Here is a 17,478-nt window from a genome sequence, read left to right on the forward strand (position 1 = left end):
TAAATTGGAGAGGTCTGCTTTTTTTCTGAAGGAAAAGGGAGGAGGAGTGGATCTGGAGGAGAGGGAAGATGGAGGAGGAACTGAAAGGAGTGAAGAAAGGGGAGATTGCAGTCAGGAGTTATTGTATGAGAGAATAAAAAAGAATCACTAAATTATTGCAATTTTGCCTTTGCACATTAGAACAACCACTAGATGAGATAGAACAGGGCTAGAATTCTCCAAAGTCCCATTCCTTGAAGCTCTACACAAACAGAAGTGAAGGTGTAAATAGCCTGCCAGAGCATTAAAGGCATGCCCCAACATGCACACCAAGCTCATCAACAAGGTGTTAATGTTTAAACATTATCTAGTCAGCTGTGGTGGCAAGTACCTGTAATCCCAGTATTTGGGAGGATGAGGCAGGAAAATTGTGTGAGTTCCAGGTCAATTTGGGGTTACACAAAAAGACTCTGTCTCAAAAGGAAAAAGAAAAGAAAATTTGTTCAACAAAGAGCTGATCATTAACAGAGTAGAGGTTTCTGTGCCTGTATATGATACATAACTTTAAAAGAATTAGTTCATGAAAGTCATTTAAAAAACAACAGAAATAAATTCATGGTAGGGGAAATAAAACATGATTTTTGAGTTCTTAATTATATATGATTAAGATGGACAGTTTCAACAAAAATTTGAGTTACACAAAGAAACAAGAAAATGTGGCATAACCACAGGGACAGTAACAGTCGTTTAACATGACTTTTAACTTAAACAGAGATATTGAACTTACTAGTCAAAGTCTATGCAGAAATGATTTTAAATATATACATGTATGTATTTTTGACATAGAAAGAAAACCAGGTTCTTGGCTGGGCAGTGGTGGCACACACCTTTAACCCCAGCACTCAGGAGGCAGAGGCAGGTGAATCTCTATGAGTTCGAGGCCAGCCTGGTCTACAGAGCGAGTTCCAGGACACCCAGGGCTACACAGAGAAACCCTGTCTCACAAAACCAATAAAGAAAAAAAACTTCAAATGAAATGACACTCTAGCAACTTGAATCTTCATAAAGAGATAAAGAACAACTGTAATGGTAACCACACAGGTGTTTTATGTATGCATAAATGCATGTAAACATTTTTTGAAATAGTATCCTGTAGCCCTTTGAACTCTATATAGCTGAGGCTGGCCTTGAACTCCTGACCCTACTACTTCTACCTCCAAATGTCTGAATTTCAGGCATGTTCTACCTGGCCTGTCTCTACAGGTAAATACAAATAATGATATGAATGCTTTGGCTTGATATACTTTTTCTTCCCTGACTGAAAAGGCAACTATATAAGATATAATTACATTTATAGTCTTTTGCACACAATTGGTAAAGAATGCTATTTGTATGCCAATAATAGCAAAAGGAACAGGAGAATAAAGCAATAAAACTATACAGAGGAAAAAATTGCTACTGAAATTAATTTCAATTAGAGATAAATCAATTATAATCTTTGGGGAATCTATGAAAATTTTATTATCTATCTATCTATCTATCTATCTATCTATCTATCTATCTATCTATCTATCTATGGATTGAACCCAGGGCCTTGTGCATGCTATACATAAAAGCAATACTTTTATTAATCAGGAAAGAAACAGGATAATTAAAGTGCTTTTCAAGACATTATTGAACATAAAATTATCAATGAATAACTTCATGTTTGAAAAAGAAAATATTGAAAAAAATCAAAATTGAAAACATAAGAATAAAAGAAGAGGTGGGTATGGTGCCATATACCTTTAATCCTAGCACTCGGGAGGCAGAGGCAGGCTGATCTCTGTGAGCTCCAGGCAAGCCTGGTTTACAGAGCAAGTAAGGACAGTCAGGGCTACACAGAGAAACCCTGCTTCATGAATACAACAACAACAACAAAAAAGAATAAAAGAAGGGGACAGGAGAATATTTCAGTGGTAAACATTGACATAGCATGCATAAGGCCATGGGTTTAAATCCTAGTACCTCCAAAAGTACCCAAATTTGGCTTGGCATGGTGAAATATACCTTTAATCCTAGGGGGCCAAGGCAAAAGCATTATATTTAAGACCTGTCTGAGCTACATTGTGAGATCAAGGCTATACTAGAGTATAAAGTGAGATACTGTCTTAAAGAAAAATAAAAGAAATAAGCTGGGCGGTGATGGCACACACCTTTAATTCAAGCATTCAGGGTGGTAGAGGCAGGAGGATCTCTGAGTTGAGGCCAGCCTGGTCTACAGAGCGAGTTCCAAGACAGCCAGAGATACACAGAGAAACCCTGTCTCAAAAAACAAAACAAAACAAAACAAAAAGAAAAGAAAAATGCAAACATATATTCTAACTTACTAGCAAGTACATTAAATGAAAATAAACACTCTATTTAAAAGGCAGAATGGGGATGGAGAGATGACTCAGCAGATAAGAGCACTTGCTGTTCTTGCAGAGAACTTAGGTTCAATTTCCAGCAAGCACATTACAGTCATCACACATCCAAGCTAATACTAATATGTTTAATATTTAAAAAATAAAATCTTTCTAAAAAGCATAATGGATGTAAAACATGACCTAATTGTATGCTGTCTACAAGAGACACGTTTTTTTCATCTATTTATTTATTTTTAATATTTTTTTTGTGTATGGACATTATTCTTGCTTTTTTTGTTTGTTTTCAGTATTTATTTATTTATTTTCTTGAGATAGGGTCTCTTTTTTCATGACTATCCTGGAGCTATGTTATTCAAGTTAGCCGAAAATTCACAAAGCTCCTCCTGCCCCTGCTTCCTGAGTGCTGGGACTAAAGGTATAAACCACCACATCCAGTTGGACAACATTCTTATAAAAAACCCCAATAATCCTTTATTATGTTTATTTATTGTGTGTGTGTATCTACATATGCACCTATGTTACAATGTGGAGATCATGGTACAGCTTGTGGGAGTTGGTTCTCTCCTTCTGCTATGTGGGTCCTGGCTGGCATTTTTTATATTTAAATACAAAAACAGAGAGAACATGGGTTGGTGGGAAAATTACCATGTAAATAATAACAAAAAGAGACCTGGAATGGCTCTACAAATATCAGATAGTACAGAATTTGAAACAAATTATTATTAGAGATAAGGGTATTTTATAATAAGATCAATTCATCAAGAAGATGTAACAACATAGATGCCAGTAACAGCATTATTTGTTTCCTTGATGATTAACATTATGATTAGGGTGGATGAAATCTCAATGTATTTTTAATTTGCATTTTTCTGATGTCTGGTAATGTTAATTTTTTTCAAGTTTATTGGTGTTTTTTACTTTATCTTTTGACAACTGTCTGCTTATTTCATTAATTTACCTACTGATCAGGTTATTTGAGTTTATGACATATTTAGATTACTGAGTTCCTTGTATATTGTGTATATCAATCCTTGGTCAGCTAATAAGAATTTTCTTCTATTCAGAAGATTGTGTCTTGATTAACTGTTTCCTCATGAAGTTCCATTTGTCAACTGCTGACATTAACTTCTTGAGTGACTAAAGTCCTATTTAGAAAGTGCATGTCTATGCCAATAACAAAGTATTTTTTTCTTCTTTTTCTATCAGTTTTAGAGTTTTGGGTCTTATGTTAAGGTCTCAGAAAATCAAAATAGACCTATCTCCAAGCAGACCTAGCTACATTATGCCTGGACGTTTATCCAAAAGTTATCACAGCATTTTTCACAATAGCTAAATTATGGTACCAACACAGGTATCCTTCAACAGAGGTATATAAAAATGTGGTTATACAGAAAACAAAAAATTTTTAGCTGTAAAGGAAAATGAAGTTATGTCATCTTCAGTAAAATGAATGCAACTGAAGACAGTCATCTTAATGAAACTAAGTCAGTTTCAGAAAGACAAGTATCATATGCTTTCTCTGTGGGCCCTAGATTATTTATAGATGCATAGACACACACACACACACACACACACACACACACACACACATCAATGACATGAAAGTAGAATCAAAATTGTCTGGGGAGATAATGGAAGGGGGAGAAAAGTAAAGGTGAGGGTAATCAGCTATGGGGTATATACTTGCATAAAAATGGCCTTATATAACCCAGTATAATAAAATAAAATACAGAAAAAAATGCCTTGCACAAGGTGTCTTCCTGATGAATGCCACTAAATATTTATTTAAAGAATAAATAATATCATTTCCCTCCAAAACAAAAGGCAATAGAATACTGTCAATATATACCAAAAATATATTAAAAAAGAAAATAATAGGTCAGTATCCCTTAAGAATGCAGATATCATAATCTTTAACAATGTTCTATCTGAATTCCACAATGGATTTACACTATTACCAAATGAGCTTTGCCCAGTAATGCAATTTTTTATACACAGACACATCATAAACACATTTATGAAATAATCAACTTACATGAAAAATCAATTAATGTAATATATCATATTCATGGAATAAAGAACAAAAGTCATATAATCATGTCAAGAAAACATCAAAAGCAATTGACAAGTCCAACACCCTTTCATGATAAAAATCTAGGAATAGAAAAAGAACTTCTACCAACACAATGAGCACTTAAGATACGCCAGGTTTAACTATTTTACATTTATTAAGCAATTTAATTAACACACCAACTCTATGATGCAAGAATATTATCACTCACATTTTACTGATGAATAAACTGAGGTGCATAACGTTTAAATAAAATCTCTTGTGTTAGTAGGTAATACATTGTAGTGCTAGGATTTCCACACAGAAATTCCAGCTATGGAGTTCAGGCTCATAATGGCATTTTACTGAACTGGTTTTCAAATAGATAATAATGGTGATAAACAAATTAGATTTTCTTAAAACTAATGGTTTGGACTGTCATTTCCCGTTGCCTGTGGATCCAGATGTGGAATTCTCAAATCCTTCTACAGAACCATGTCTGTTTGCATGCTGCCATGCTTTCTTCCATGGCAATAATGGAGTAATCCTCTAAACTGTAAGCCAACCCCAATGAAATGTTTTCCTTGTTATGAAAAAGCAAAACAAAACTAAAAGTTTGGCAGGGCATGGTAGTTCACATCTTTAGTCCCAACACTTGAGAGGCAGAGGCAGAGGCAGGCAGATCTCTGTGAGTTTGAGGTTAATCTGTAGTGTGGGACAATTCTGTATTCTGTCAATTATGTTTTAAATAAATGCTGATTGGCCAGTAGCCAGGCAGGAAGTATAGGCTGGACAACCAGACAGGAAGTAGAGACAGGGCAATGAGAACAGGAGTATTCTGGGAAGAAAGAAGCTTTTCCCCCAGTCCTTTCCAGACACCAAAGAAGGAAGATGTGACCTGCTCTGCTGAGAAAAGGTACCAAGCCATGTGGCTAACATAGACAAGAATAATGGGCTAATATAAGTTATAAGAGTTAATAAGAAGCTTGAGCTAATGGGCCAATCAGTTTTATAACTTATCTAGACCTTCTGTGTGATTCTTTGGGACCTAACAACTGTGGGAACCGGGCAGGACAGAAACCCCAACAAGCAGGCCCTCATGTTACAAATCTGATCTATAAAGAGAGTTCCAGGACAATCAGGACTGTTACACAGAGAAACCCTGTCTCAAAAACCAAACAACAACAACAACAACAAAAACCCAACAACAACAACAACAAAACAAACACCTAATGGTTTGATCTGTAAATAAACCTAATTCATATACTGTTAATTTTTATGAGCAACCATACTACTTGAAATATTAATAATATATTCAATAATGCTAGATTACCACTAATATTTAATTATAATTTGAGTCATAAAATTGGTAATGTTTATTTATGTAAGTAAATATAACTTGTAGCATTGGAAAATATTAGCAATTCATTCTAAACTTTGATTGAATTGCTAACAATTCAATTTCTATTTGTAACTAAAATTTGACTCATAACCACAGTATTTACAATTTATAGTAACCATAAGGTAAATATCAATAACTATAATAGCCACTGAAATATTAACAATTTGATTTATTTCCAACATAAATACTAACCATGCATATCGATAACCTTATTTTGTTACAATTGCAATAAATTATAATATTAGTTGCTATATCAGATATTAGTAATGATAGTTCCTATTGAATCTATTTCAAAACAGGCACTTCTTATTTGTAAGTGATACAGTAATATATACTCTTTGATGATGATTATTTGATTTCTATGTAGTCAGGCTGGCCTCAAACTTATAATTCTCCTGCCTCTGCCTCCTAAGTGCTGGGATTATAGACCCATACCACCACATCTGGCTGATTATTTGATTTCTAGTAAAAATTACAATTTAATTTATAATACTGGTACCCACAATGTATATAAATTACAGCAATTTGTACTATTCATAATCATTTGTATGAAGAGTGATTATGTTTTATGATAATAAACAATGACTCAATTTCTATTTGTAAGTAATTTATAATATTGCTACTGAAAATTTTTATTGGCAATTCTAGTTTAAATATGGGTAACATTTCTATCAGGAGGAATAGTTCACACTGTTAGTAATAACTATTTGATTTCTACATGGAATGCAATCTGATTCGTTATGTTAATTCTGCTAACTCACACTAGAAATACATATTTAATATGGTAAGAGTGAACAATATAAAAATAGGATTTAATAAATATTGGGATCAATAAATTAATATTTGTAACTTTTGGAATTTGTGGTTTCTGTTGAACATCCCTCATCAAAAATCTAAAATTTGAAATATTCTCAATTCTGAAATCTTTGAGTGCCACCATATGCTTCACAAGTGTCATGCTCTACATGTGACCTCATGTGATAAGTAGCAGTCAAAACTAAAAAATAAAGACTAAAACTAAACTTACTAAAATATTGTATAAGAGTGACTTTGAGTTATGTGATTAAGGTATATGTGAAACATTAATTTCATGTTTAGACTTGGGTCCCTAAGACCCAAAGTTAAAGTTAACCTGTAAGCCCCACCTGCTCAAGGACCAGGTGACTTCCTGGGATGCTGGGAGTTGTAGTTCTTGGAAAATAACAGTCAAGACACATGGGAAAATACGGTGGCCATATAGGTTTGTCCTTAAAGCCCTTACAACCTGTGTCTCATGGCCACTCAGCTGGGAATTCCAAAGGGTGATCCTGACCAAAGTTCATCCTTGGCTATTTAAATACAATTTAAATTAAATTTAAATGTTGCTTCAAATTTGGCTCAAAATTGAGAAACTGGTTTTTCTCTTGTGAATTCCAGGATTAACAGGTCCTAGGCTGGAGAGATAGATGACTCAAAGATTAGAGAGGACTGAGGTTCAGTTTCTAGCATCCACATGGCAGCTCATAACTGTTTGTAACTTCAATTTCAGGACAGTTGACACCCTTCTCTGACCTCTGTGGGCACTACATGAATGTGGTGCACAGACACACATACAGGCAAATCACACATATACATAAAATAAAAATAAATAAATTTTTTAGACTTGAGTCCCACATTCAAAATACCTTATACAGACACAAATATTTCACAATTCCTCCAAAATTTGAAATCTGAAGCATTTATGATTTCCAAGCATTATGGACAAAGGCTGCTCAACCTGTATAACAGACTTAATCACAAAACAACTTCATTCTTCTACACCAGAGGTTTTCAACCTTCCTAATCTGCAACCCTTTAATGACCCCCAACCATAAAATTATTTCATTGCTATTTCATAACTGTAACTTCGCTACTGCTATGAGTTGTAATGTAAACATATGATATGCAGGATATCTAATATGTGACTTCCAAAGGGTCACAACCCACAAGTTAAGACACACTGCTCTTCAGTTTCTACCTATAACACTGAGATATCATATTATCAATATATCCATTGGAAATATTGCAGTAATTCTGACTCTTTCCCACTCTGTTCTCCCAGGCTTACCATCTCTTTGTGATTGGGGTAGAAAGTCTGGTCAATCAGAGGGAATTCCTCTGTTCCAAGCTTCTTGTGTAGTCGAACCATCTGGGCAAACTATGAGAACCAGGAGACATAGATCAGCAAGTTTCTTACATCAGGGGAGTCTCTAAACTGGGACCCAAAGTGTTAGTTTGGATCTGGAATGTCCTCAATGTTCATGTGTTAAAACGTCATTGCCCAGAGTGGTACTGTTGTGGGGATTTGAAACTCTAAGAGGTGTGACCTAAGATGCTTTAGGTTATTGTTGGGGGTACTTTCAAGGGGGGATTATAACCCCATGGTTTCTTCCTCTTTCTCTCTTGTCTTTTACTTCTAGGCCGCAAGAAAGGTAGCTTTGTTGCACTGTGCACTTCTGTCGTGATGCTCTGTCTTGCTGCAAGCCCAAAGCAACAGGGCCAATATATCATGGATTGAAACCTTGAAAACTGAGCTAAAGGGACTGGAGAGATGGCTCAGAGGGTAAGAGCATTGACTGCTCTTCCAGAGGTCCTGAGTTCAATTCCCAGCAACCACATGATGGCTCACAGCCATCTGTAGTGAGATCTGGTGCCCTCTTCTGGTGTGCAGGTAGAACACTGTATACATAATCAATCAATCAACCAATCAATAAATCTTAAAAAAAGAAAACTGAGCTAAAATAAATCATATTTTTTGCAAGTTGATTATCTCAGGTATTTGTTACAATGATGTAAAGCTAACTCACATATTAAACTTTTAAATATGTTCACATTTCAAAAGAGCGTGGCTCCAGATTCCCACATGTACATACAAGCAATTCCATCTCCAGTGGCATTTTTCTTGTAACTTACCACCCAGGGTTTGTCACAGAAGTTGTAGACAGAATGCAAAGAGTTAACACTGGGGATTCCAGCATACTGCAGCCCAATGACCAAACTGCGGTAGTCTCCATTGCGTGCCATGCTGAAGGCATGCTGGCGGATCAGCACAAAGTCTGGCTTCAGAGACCTGGGTTAGGGACAGGGATAGGAAATATTGAGTGGGTAGGGACTCCCCTACAAGCCAGGACTCCCCTACTCTTCTAAATACTAAGTATCTGACTGCTCTTAGGCCTGGAGAAGGAGAGGGAGGGGGTGGGGGAGGGGAGGGAAGGGAAGTGGGAGGAGGGGAGGAGGTGGAAATTTTTAATAAAAAAATAAATAAAATACTAAGTATCCATAGCTTCTGGAAATTTCAAAGTGTATTCTTTCCTCTGCCCATTAGCACAAGCTGATCCTTCTGCCTAGAGTATTGTTCCCACCCTTTCCCCATCTGGTGATTGATTTCTTTTCAGACTTTTCTATTTGCTGAAGGTCAGCTTGCAACTCTACCCACTGAGCTCTGGCATCTCCCTGGTCACAGTCTCTGAGATTCCCAGTTGTCTTCCAAGTATGCTGCTCAGAATAGATTGTAGCCTCAGGGGATATGTGAGCTCTTTCCTTTGTCTACAATATTTTCCTCAGCATGCCTACAGGGATCTTTCCTTCACCTTCTTCCTGAAGTTCTCAACTGTTTCTTATGCTACCTGGCCACCCTATCCAAAATTCAAACCCCATTATCTTCCGAAAAACCTTACATCTGCTTTACTGTTCTGGGCTTTGTTTGTGATATTACATTTTCTTATTATCTGTTTACAGGACAAGTTAAGGGCAGAAGGGTTTTATATTTTGTGGGGTGTTTTGTTTTGTTCACCACTAGGTCACTCAGCATGTAAGAAGAGCTCTTGGCATACAGTAGGTGCTAAATAAATATCTGTTGGGTGTCAAGTGCTGAGGACAGTACTTAGCATGAAGTAGATACTAATAAACATTTGTTGAATGAATAATTGAAAAGTTTCCTTGTGGCCTGCTATTTCCTTGGCTATTTAGACCCTACCACCACATGCTGTGTCCAAGATTTTGCTCACTGAAGATGCATAGGGAGTTAGTGACTCTCCCACAGTTATAAGGGAGTCCTTTATACCTTTTACCATAATACCAGTGTGTCTTTTTCATACTCACCTCACAACTTTGACCCCATTCCGAAGAACTTCCATGTCCACAGAGAATCCACCATTGGCATGAGCCACAAGATTGAGATCAGAGAATTCAGCCTGGAAAAGACACAAAAATCAGTGATTCACCCTCATCATGTAAGTGAGGCACAGACAATGGAGTTCCAAGCCCATCTGCTCAACTTACTTGCTCTACTTTAATGTCAATTTCTCCATGGATCTTCTTCCCTTTAAAGTATTTTGCCCTGGAGAGAAATATAGAAGGGTACATCTATCAAGTTTGAATCTCAGACATAAAGACCATATCTAGGCTGGTCCCTCGAATCCTTTTCCCTTCAGTGATGGTACAGAAAACACATAATACTTTAAAATTGTAATAGTTTGCAAAAGTAACTGACAGTACTTTGTGAACAATAAAGTCTATTGTAATCTTTGTGAAAGCATGTAAAAGATGTTGGGAACTGTGTTCTTTTTTGGGGGAGGAGCTGTGTTCTTATAAACTATAGAGAGCAGGCATGTCCCAAAATATGATTATAATGTCTCATGACATTACTATTGTAAATGTTCCAGTAAAAGCTTTGGAAAATGAACAGTGTTGTGTCATTTGTAACAGACTTTGAACTGCATGGAGGTCTTTAAATGATCAAAAATCTCAGAGAGCATAAATACATGATATTTGCCCGTGGTGTGTTATGTTTCATTTCCTGTGTGTGTCTTGGTGCTTGTGTCTTCAGGGACCTAAAGTGTCTCTCTGTTCTCTCCTTTACTATGAAACAGCACCTTGATCATGAGTGTCATCTACTGTGGGGGACCCAACAGCTATGGGTGAACAGTTGCATCTGAACAGGAGCAGCCAATTGAGAGGTGCAGGCTGCAGCTGGTTGTAAAGAAGCTGTAGCCAGCAATGATGGGGAAGGGAGGAATGTGACTGTGGATGAGTAGGAGCAGCAGCAGTAGGCACATCACAAGTTGCTTTGTCATTGTCTCTAGCCCCACCCCAGCTAAGCTCAACTTCCAGCAGACTCCTCTCCCAGGCTCAGGATTCCTACCAGACAGGCTTCTGGTTTCTTCTTTTTTTCATTTTTTTTTTTGACACAGGGTTTCTCTGTGTAGCCCTGGCTGTTCAGGAACTCACTCTGTAGACCTGGCTGGCCTCACACTCATAGAGATCCGCTGACCTCTGCTGGAATTAAAGGCATGCACTACCACTGCCTGACCCAAATAGGCTTCTTCACAGAAGCTCCAGTCAGGATTTTCATGGAAGGCTGATGAAAGGAAGTGCCATTCGTAGGGACACTGATCACTAGCATGCACACAATCAACAACTCTGACACCTATACACTGCACAAATGGGTCCTGTTGGCACCACTGGTGTGAAGGACTCAAGAACAGTTTCCTTTTTTTCTGTATACTTTCTCACTCTTTTGATCTCTCTGTCCCCCTCCATCTGTGTCTTTGTCTCCCTCTGTCTCTTTCTGTGTCCGTATCAGGGTATTTCTTTCTTTCTTTTTTTTTGACAATAAGTATAGGGGTTACTGTAGTGTTCTGCTCAGCCTCCTCTTTGGAGCCAACAAATCTTGATCCTTTTAATAGCACATGGCTTTGTCTCCATTGAAAATTATCTTATGTTGCAGTGTTGCAGGCAACTGCCTTGGCCAAAATGACACCCAGTTTCCTTCCTTCCTTCCTTCCTTCCTTCCTTCCTTCCTTCCTTCCTTCCTTCCTTCCTCCCTCCCTCCCTCCCTCCCTCCCCCCTTCCTCCTTCCCTCTGTCTCCCAAGTGCTTGGATTAAAGGCATGAGTCACTATGCCCAGCAGCACTGAATTTCTTGAGCTTAACCTGACCTATTTCTGGTCTCAAAGTGGGTATGAAGGTGTGCTGGCTAATTTTATGCCAACTTGACACAAGCTAAAGCCATTATAGAGGAGGGAGTTTCAATTGAGAAAATGTCTCCATAAGATTGGGCTGTAAGCAAACTTGTAGGGCATTTTCTTAATTGGTGATTGGTATAGGATGGTCCAGTCCACTGTTGATAGTGCTACCACTGGGCTAGTGGTCCTGGGTTCTCTAAGAAAACAGGCTAGTTTTTGTGTACTCTGGTTCTGCCACTTTTTTCTTTTTCTTTTTTTCTTTTTTCTTTTCTTTTCTTTCTTTTTTTTTTTTTTTTTTGAGTATGGTCAGCAGTGCTGAGAGCCTGTTCCTATGCCTTGGAAAACTGAGGAATTCAAGAACTTTCTGCTCACATCCCAGCAAAAGGATGAAAAAAAATCATCAACATCAAGAAGAACAAGGAGGCCTGGCAGTGGTGGCACAGGTCTTTAATCCCAGCACTCGGGAGGCAGAGGCAGGTGGATCTCTGTGAGTTTGAGGCCAACATGGTCTACAAAGTGAGTTCCAGGACAGCCAGGGCTGTTACACAGAGATATCCTGTCTCAAAAACCAAACAAACAAACAAGAAGGAGGAGGAGAATGTGAAGTTTGAGGTTTACAGTAGCAGATACTTTTATACCCTGATCATCACAGACAAGAAGGCAGAGAAGCTTGAACTGGTATTGCAGTAAAGGAGCTGAAATGAACTAGACCACTGCATTTGACTATTAAAAAACACTTAAAAGTTTAAAAAATAGAAAGAAAGAATTAATTAATTAAAGAAAGAAAGAAAGAAGGAAGGGAGCGAGGGAAGGAGGGAGGGAGGAAGGAAGAAGACCAAACAAGCTTCAGGGAGCAAGTCAGTAAGCAGCATTCCTCCATGGTCTGCCCTCTTTGAATTCTTGCCATGACTTCTTTCAGTGATGGACTACAATATGGAAATGTAAGCCAAATAAACTCCCTCCTTCCTAATTTGCCATGGTGTTTCATCATAGCAATGATAATCCCAACTAAGACAGAAGACTAGTCTCTTTGCTTCATTCTAGGCTGACTCTGTAGGGACATCTCAGCTACAGAGCACCCCCTAGGAATATCTCTGACCTGATGATGGTCTAAGATAGGTAGGAGTCAAACTAGAAGAAAACTTTTTTTGATTTGTTTATTACGTATACGGTGTTCTGCCTGCATGTATGCCTGTATGCCAGAAGAGGGCACCAGATCTTATTATAGGTACCTGGGAGGCACCATGTGGTTGCTGGGAATTGAACTCAGGACCTCTGAGCCATCTCACCAGTCCAAGACTTTTTTTTTTCCAAGAAGGGGTTTCTCTATGTAGCAACTCTGGCTGTCCTGGAACTAACTTTGTAGACCAGGCTGGCCTTGAATTGCCTACCTCTACCTCCCAAGTGCTGGTATTAAAGGCATGCACCACCATGCTTGGCCAGAAGAAGACTCTTAACAGGATTCTATAGCTGGGTCATTCAGCATTCTGTTGGAAGTAAACATCCTTAGTTAGGAGATGTAGTACAGATAGGCCATAATATACTGTGGTCATACAATTTCCATTTTAGCAAGCCCAGTTTGTACTGCAAGGAGGATTCTGTATTATCTGGCAGGTCCTATGACATTGGAGGTGTCACAATGGCAAAAGATTAAAAATGTTATTTTTTTCTTGAGTGATGAAGAGTGACACAATGGACTCCTGGTGTATGGGAGCAGCAGTGACTTTTCCCGATGGTGGACTGCAATGGGAATCTGGGGAAGGAAAGTGAAGCAGCTGGTGAAATATCCTTGACACCTGACAGATGTGAGGAAAATGGTAATCATATTGGGGTAACTGTTTGTTAAATGGCACTGGTTAACTGCAGACAGATCTGATACAGTGAGTAACTGCCAATTCAAGGCAAAATATGAAAGGCAGAGGATGCCCCCTGACTCTTTTAAAAGAAACCGTAATCTGCAGCCAGAGAGCAGACAGAAGGGAGGACCCGGCTCAGAATTTAGGTATAGTAGATAGGACAGGAGTGGTACCCTAAGACTTGGGATAAGGGTTCATGGATAGATTCAGTTAAATATCCTGAGCTTACAGACCTGCCTGAATCCACTATACTGGCAGAAGCCATCTACTCACTCTTACTACATAGAGACCTTCCCTCTGATGTGGACGATACACAAAGCCTTGAATGAAGTAGATACCTTAGTCAATGCCTACCCTGCTCAAGATCTACCCCCAATTACTACCCTGGAAAACTGACTAATAACTAGATCCTGCTCACAATAAGTCCCCTGGATCCAGAGACTTCTTATTGTTCATTTCCATGACTGAACCCAGTAGGATAACAGATATTTCAGAGAAGTCCAAATAGAGGTCTTTAATATGGCACCTACCAAAGCTGTAAATCAGGGCTGGGTTTATAGCTCAGTGGCAGAACACTTGCCTAATATGCAAGTCCTGAGTTTCAACCCTAGCACTGGAAAAAAAAAACCAACAGAAAAACAACAGTAAATTGAAAGCAATGCTGTATACATTCTGGAGGAGGAGATGGTAGAAAATGTGGCCAGTCAGAAAGATCTGGAGAGGATGCAAGGGTACTTGTCTCATCATATCTCTATTGAGTTAACCAGTTGTGTCTCTGAGGAGACTGAACAAAATTCTTGTAGACTGCTGAAAATGTCACCAATTTGTACCTCTGTTTGCAGTTACCATACCGGACATGTTATTATCATTATAGATTAATAAGGTATTAGGTGTTGGGCAGTGATGGTGCACACCTTTAAACCCAGCACTTGGGAGGCAGAGGCGGACGGATCTCTGTGAGTTCAAGGCTAGCCTGGTCTACGAGAACTAATTACAGGACAGGTTCCAAAGCTACAGAGAAACCCTGGTGTGGGAAGTCCTTCTGTATATTGTTTTATTGGTTAATAAAGAAGCTGCTTTTGGCCAATAGCTTAACAGAATATATCCAGGCTGGTATATATATATATATATATATATAGAGAGAGAGAGAGAGAGAGAGAGAGAGAAGGCAGAGTCAGGGAGAAACTTTGGAGCTACCAGAGGAGAAAGACGCAAACCACTAGCCTGAACTTTGCTGGTAGACCACGTCCCTTGACCCTTGTGGTAAAATATAAAATAATAAAGATGGGTTAATTTAAGCTATAAGAGTGAGCTAGAAATATGCATAAGCTTATTTCATAAGCAGTGTTGTAATTGATACAGTTTCTGTGTGAATATTTTGGGTCAGGGCAACCGGAAATGGACGAGTGACCTCCAATAACAAAACCCTGTCTTGAAAAGATGTAAGAAAAAAATAAGGTATCAGGTATGACGGGCAGCCATCAATTTGTCAAATGTACTTCTTTAATTCTGATTAGAAAAGAGGACCAGAGATAGTTCATGTGGTTCTGACAGTATTTGTCGATGTTTTTTCAAGAGGGCTATTTTATTTCTCTCCAACTACGCTATAATATAGTCCAAAGAAGTCTGGACCATCTGGACATCCCACAGAATATCACACTGGACTATTATATCAGTTACATCATACTGATTATGCAAGATGAATATGAGATGGTTAGCATATTGCTTTGATAAGACACATGTGATCTGAATTAGGGATGGTAGCACAGCAGTCAGAGGCCTAAAGTAGGAGGATCATGAATTCAAGGCCAGCCTAGCTTACCTAGTGAGTTCCAGGTTGTTCTAGGTTACATAGAGGGCAAGAGAGAAACCATTCAAAGACCCAGGGACCTATCATATTAGTAATAGTTTTAGGGACTCAGTGACCAAAAGTATGCCAGGACAACACTTCCACAGAATAAAGCAAAGCTTTGCATTTCATGCCCTCTACTGTGAAAATAGACAACAGGCAGACTTCTTTCAAGTTCTGGAAACATCATATTCTACATGTGGACTCATATTTCAGGTGACATGTAAAGTTGTCAGCTCTGAGTAGGGATAAGAGCATAAGAGGGCTCTGTGGCAGATCTAGGATATGGTACAAACAGTCCTGCCACTTAAGCCATTTGACCTGGCAAGTACTCTGATACCAGGAGTGTTAGTAGTGGAGATGGATGCATTGTGGAGCCTATGGGAAGCCTGAGTATGAGACTCTCAGGGTTCTTCTGGAGTTAGGCATGCCATCTGTAGTAGAGGCTTAGATACCTTTGTAGTTGTTGTATTTGAGATAGGCTACTATATAGCCCCATTTGTTTTTAGACTTGCTATGTAGCCCAGGCTGGTATCAAACTACTGATCCTTTCACCTTAGCCTTCTAATCTCAGATTGCAGGAAAGTGCCACCCATCATGCCTGGCTAAATTATATTCTGAGGAACAGATTCTACTGCAGTATTTCTCTCTGACAGAGATAGAATGCTTGACCACAGGACACCAAGTGACTGTGTACCCAAAACAGCTCATGATGAGCTGAGTGAGGCCACACCCACCAAGTTATAAAGTCAGATATTTATGGACAATGTTGAGTAGCTTGTCTTGTTGTTCAGGGGAAAGGAAGGAAAATAACTGGAAGATCTTGACAAGGAGATCTGAGGTATAGAACTGTGTGTGAACATATGGGAGTGGTCAAAAAGGGAGGAATGAAGATCTTTGTACTGTGTGCTAACACCCACTAAGCTTCAATCCACCATAGCAGTGGTACTAGGCAACCAAGTAGAAAGGATGAGTCAGCCAGATGATGTCAGCCAACCTTTAATGAACCATCCCAGTGCTAGCAGCTGGGTGCACAAATGAAATGGCAGCAGCAGCAGCAGCAGCAGCAGCAGCATCAGAGATAAAAGCTATATATGGAGCTTCCAGTCTTCCAGCAAGAGAGATCAACATTGAATCTTTGATATGACACCATACCTCAAGACTAATCAGCCACTTGGTACAAGCTAACTGCATTGGGCTTCTTATATGTTGGTAAGAATAGTAATCTGTTTTGATTAGTAATTTTCATGTGTAGTTTGCCATTTCATTTTCTGACTAAGTCTAGCAAGCACCGCTGTCCAAGGGTTTAAACAATACTTGGGATCCTATATAACATTGCAGCAAATCAAAGTACATATGTCATAACAAAGTAAAGGAAGGCAAAGAGGTGCAAAAGTGGCTTATGTCTATGGAATCAACCAGTGAGATTCCATTAACACACCATTCAGAAGCTGCTGGCCTGAGAGAATGAAGCCAGAGGTATGACCTCATTTTGGAGATGACACCATGTCAGAATGTGCATTACCTTCCTAAAGGCAGTGCAAACCCTCAGTCCATGACCCTTCTTTATGCTATTCTTCTAATAGGTAGAGCACATGAGTCTGGGAAGTCAGAAGTCACAATGGGAAATAGCCCAGCTTACCATCAATCCCAGTGATCCACTTTTGGAATCTGTGCTTCCTGTTCCTTCAGGGTTCTGCAAGGTTAGAGGTCCTGGTTCTCCAAAGGGGGCGGGAAACACTATTACCAGGGGACATAGTAAGAATCCCATTAAACTCTAAGCTATGATCACCACCTGGGCACTTCAGGTATCTTTTGATAAGTAAAGAGAAGCCACTAGCAGAAGAATGTAACATTGATTGCTAGGAAGGAGGAGATAGGGCTGTTGTACACATTGGGGGAAATAAGGAGTAGAGTTGGCACACCAGGCCATCCGCTTTGGCATCTGTTG

General features: G+C 38.8%; 1 protein-coding gene across 2 annotated transcripts in view; it reads right to left on the bottom strand.

The window, feature by feature from the left end:
• Nucleotides 1-17,478, bottom strand: part of Syn1 (synapsin I) — a 43,372-nt gene that overhangs the window by 21,372 nt on the left and 4,522 nt on the right. For both annotated transcript variants that reach the window (XM_048461281.3, XM_048461280.2), the window contains exons 2-5: nucleotides 10,139-10,196; nucleotides 9,959-10,050; nucleotides 8,771-8,927; nucleotides 7,926-8,015 (exon numbers count right to left, since the gene is read on the bottom strand). In XM_048461281.3, the coding sequence (XP_048317238.2) occupies nucleotides 7,926-8,015; nucleotides 8,771-8,927; nucleotides 9,959-10,050; nucleotides 10,139-10,196 (397 nt within the window). The remainder of the gene's footprint in view (nucleotides 1-7,925; nucleotides 8,016-8,770; nucleotides 8,928-9,958; nucleotides 10,051-10,138; nucleotides 10,197-17,478) is intronic.

The sequence above is a fragment of the Myodes glareolus genome, chromosome X (genome assembly GCF_982192425.1).
Source record: "Myodes glareolus chromosome X, mMyoGla1.1, whole genome shotgun sequence".
Lineage (NCBI taxonomy): Eukaryota > Metazoa > Chordata > Mammalia > Rodentia > Cricetidae > Myodes > Myodes glareolus.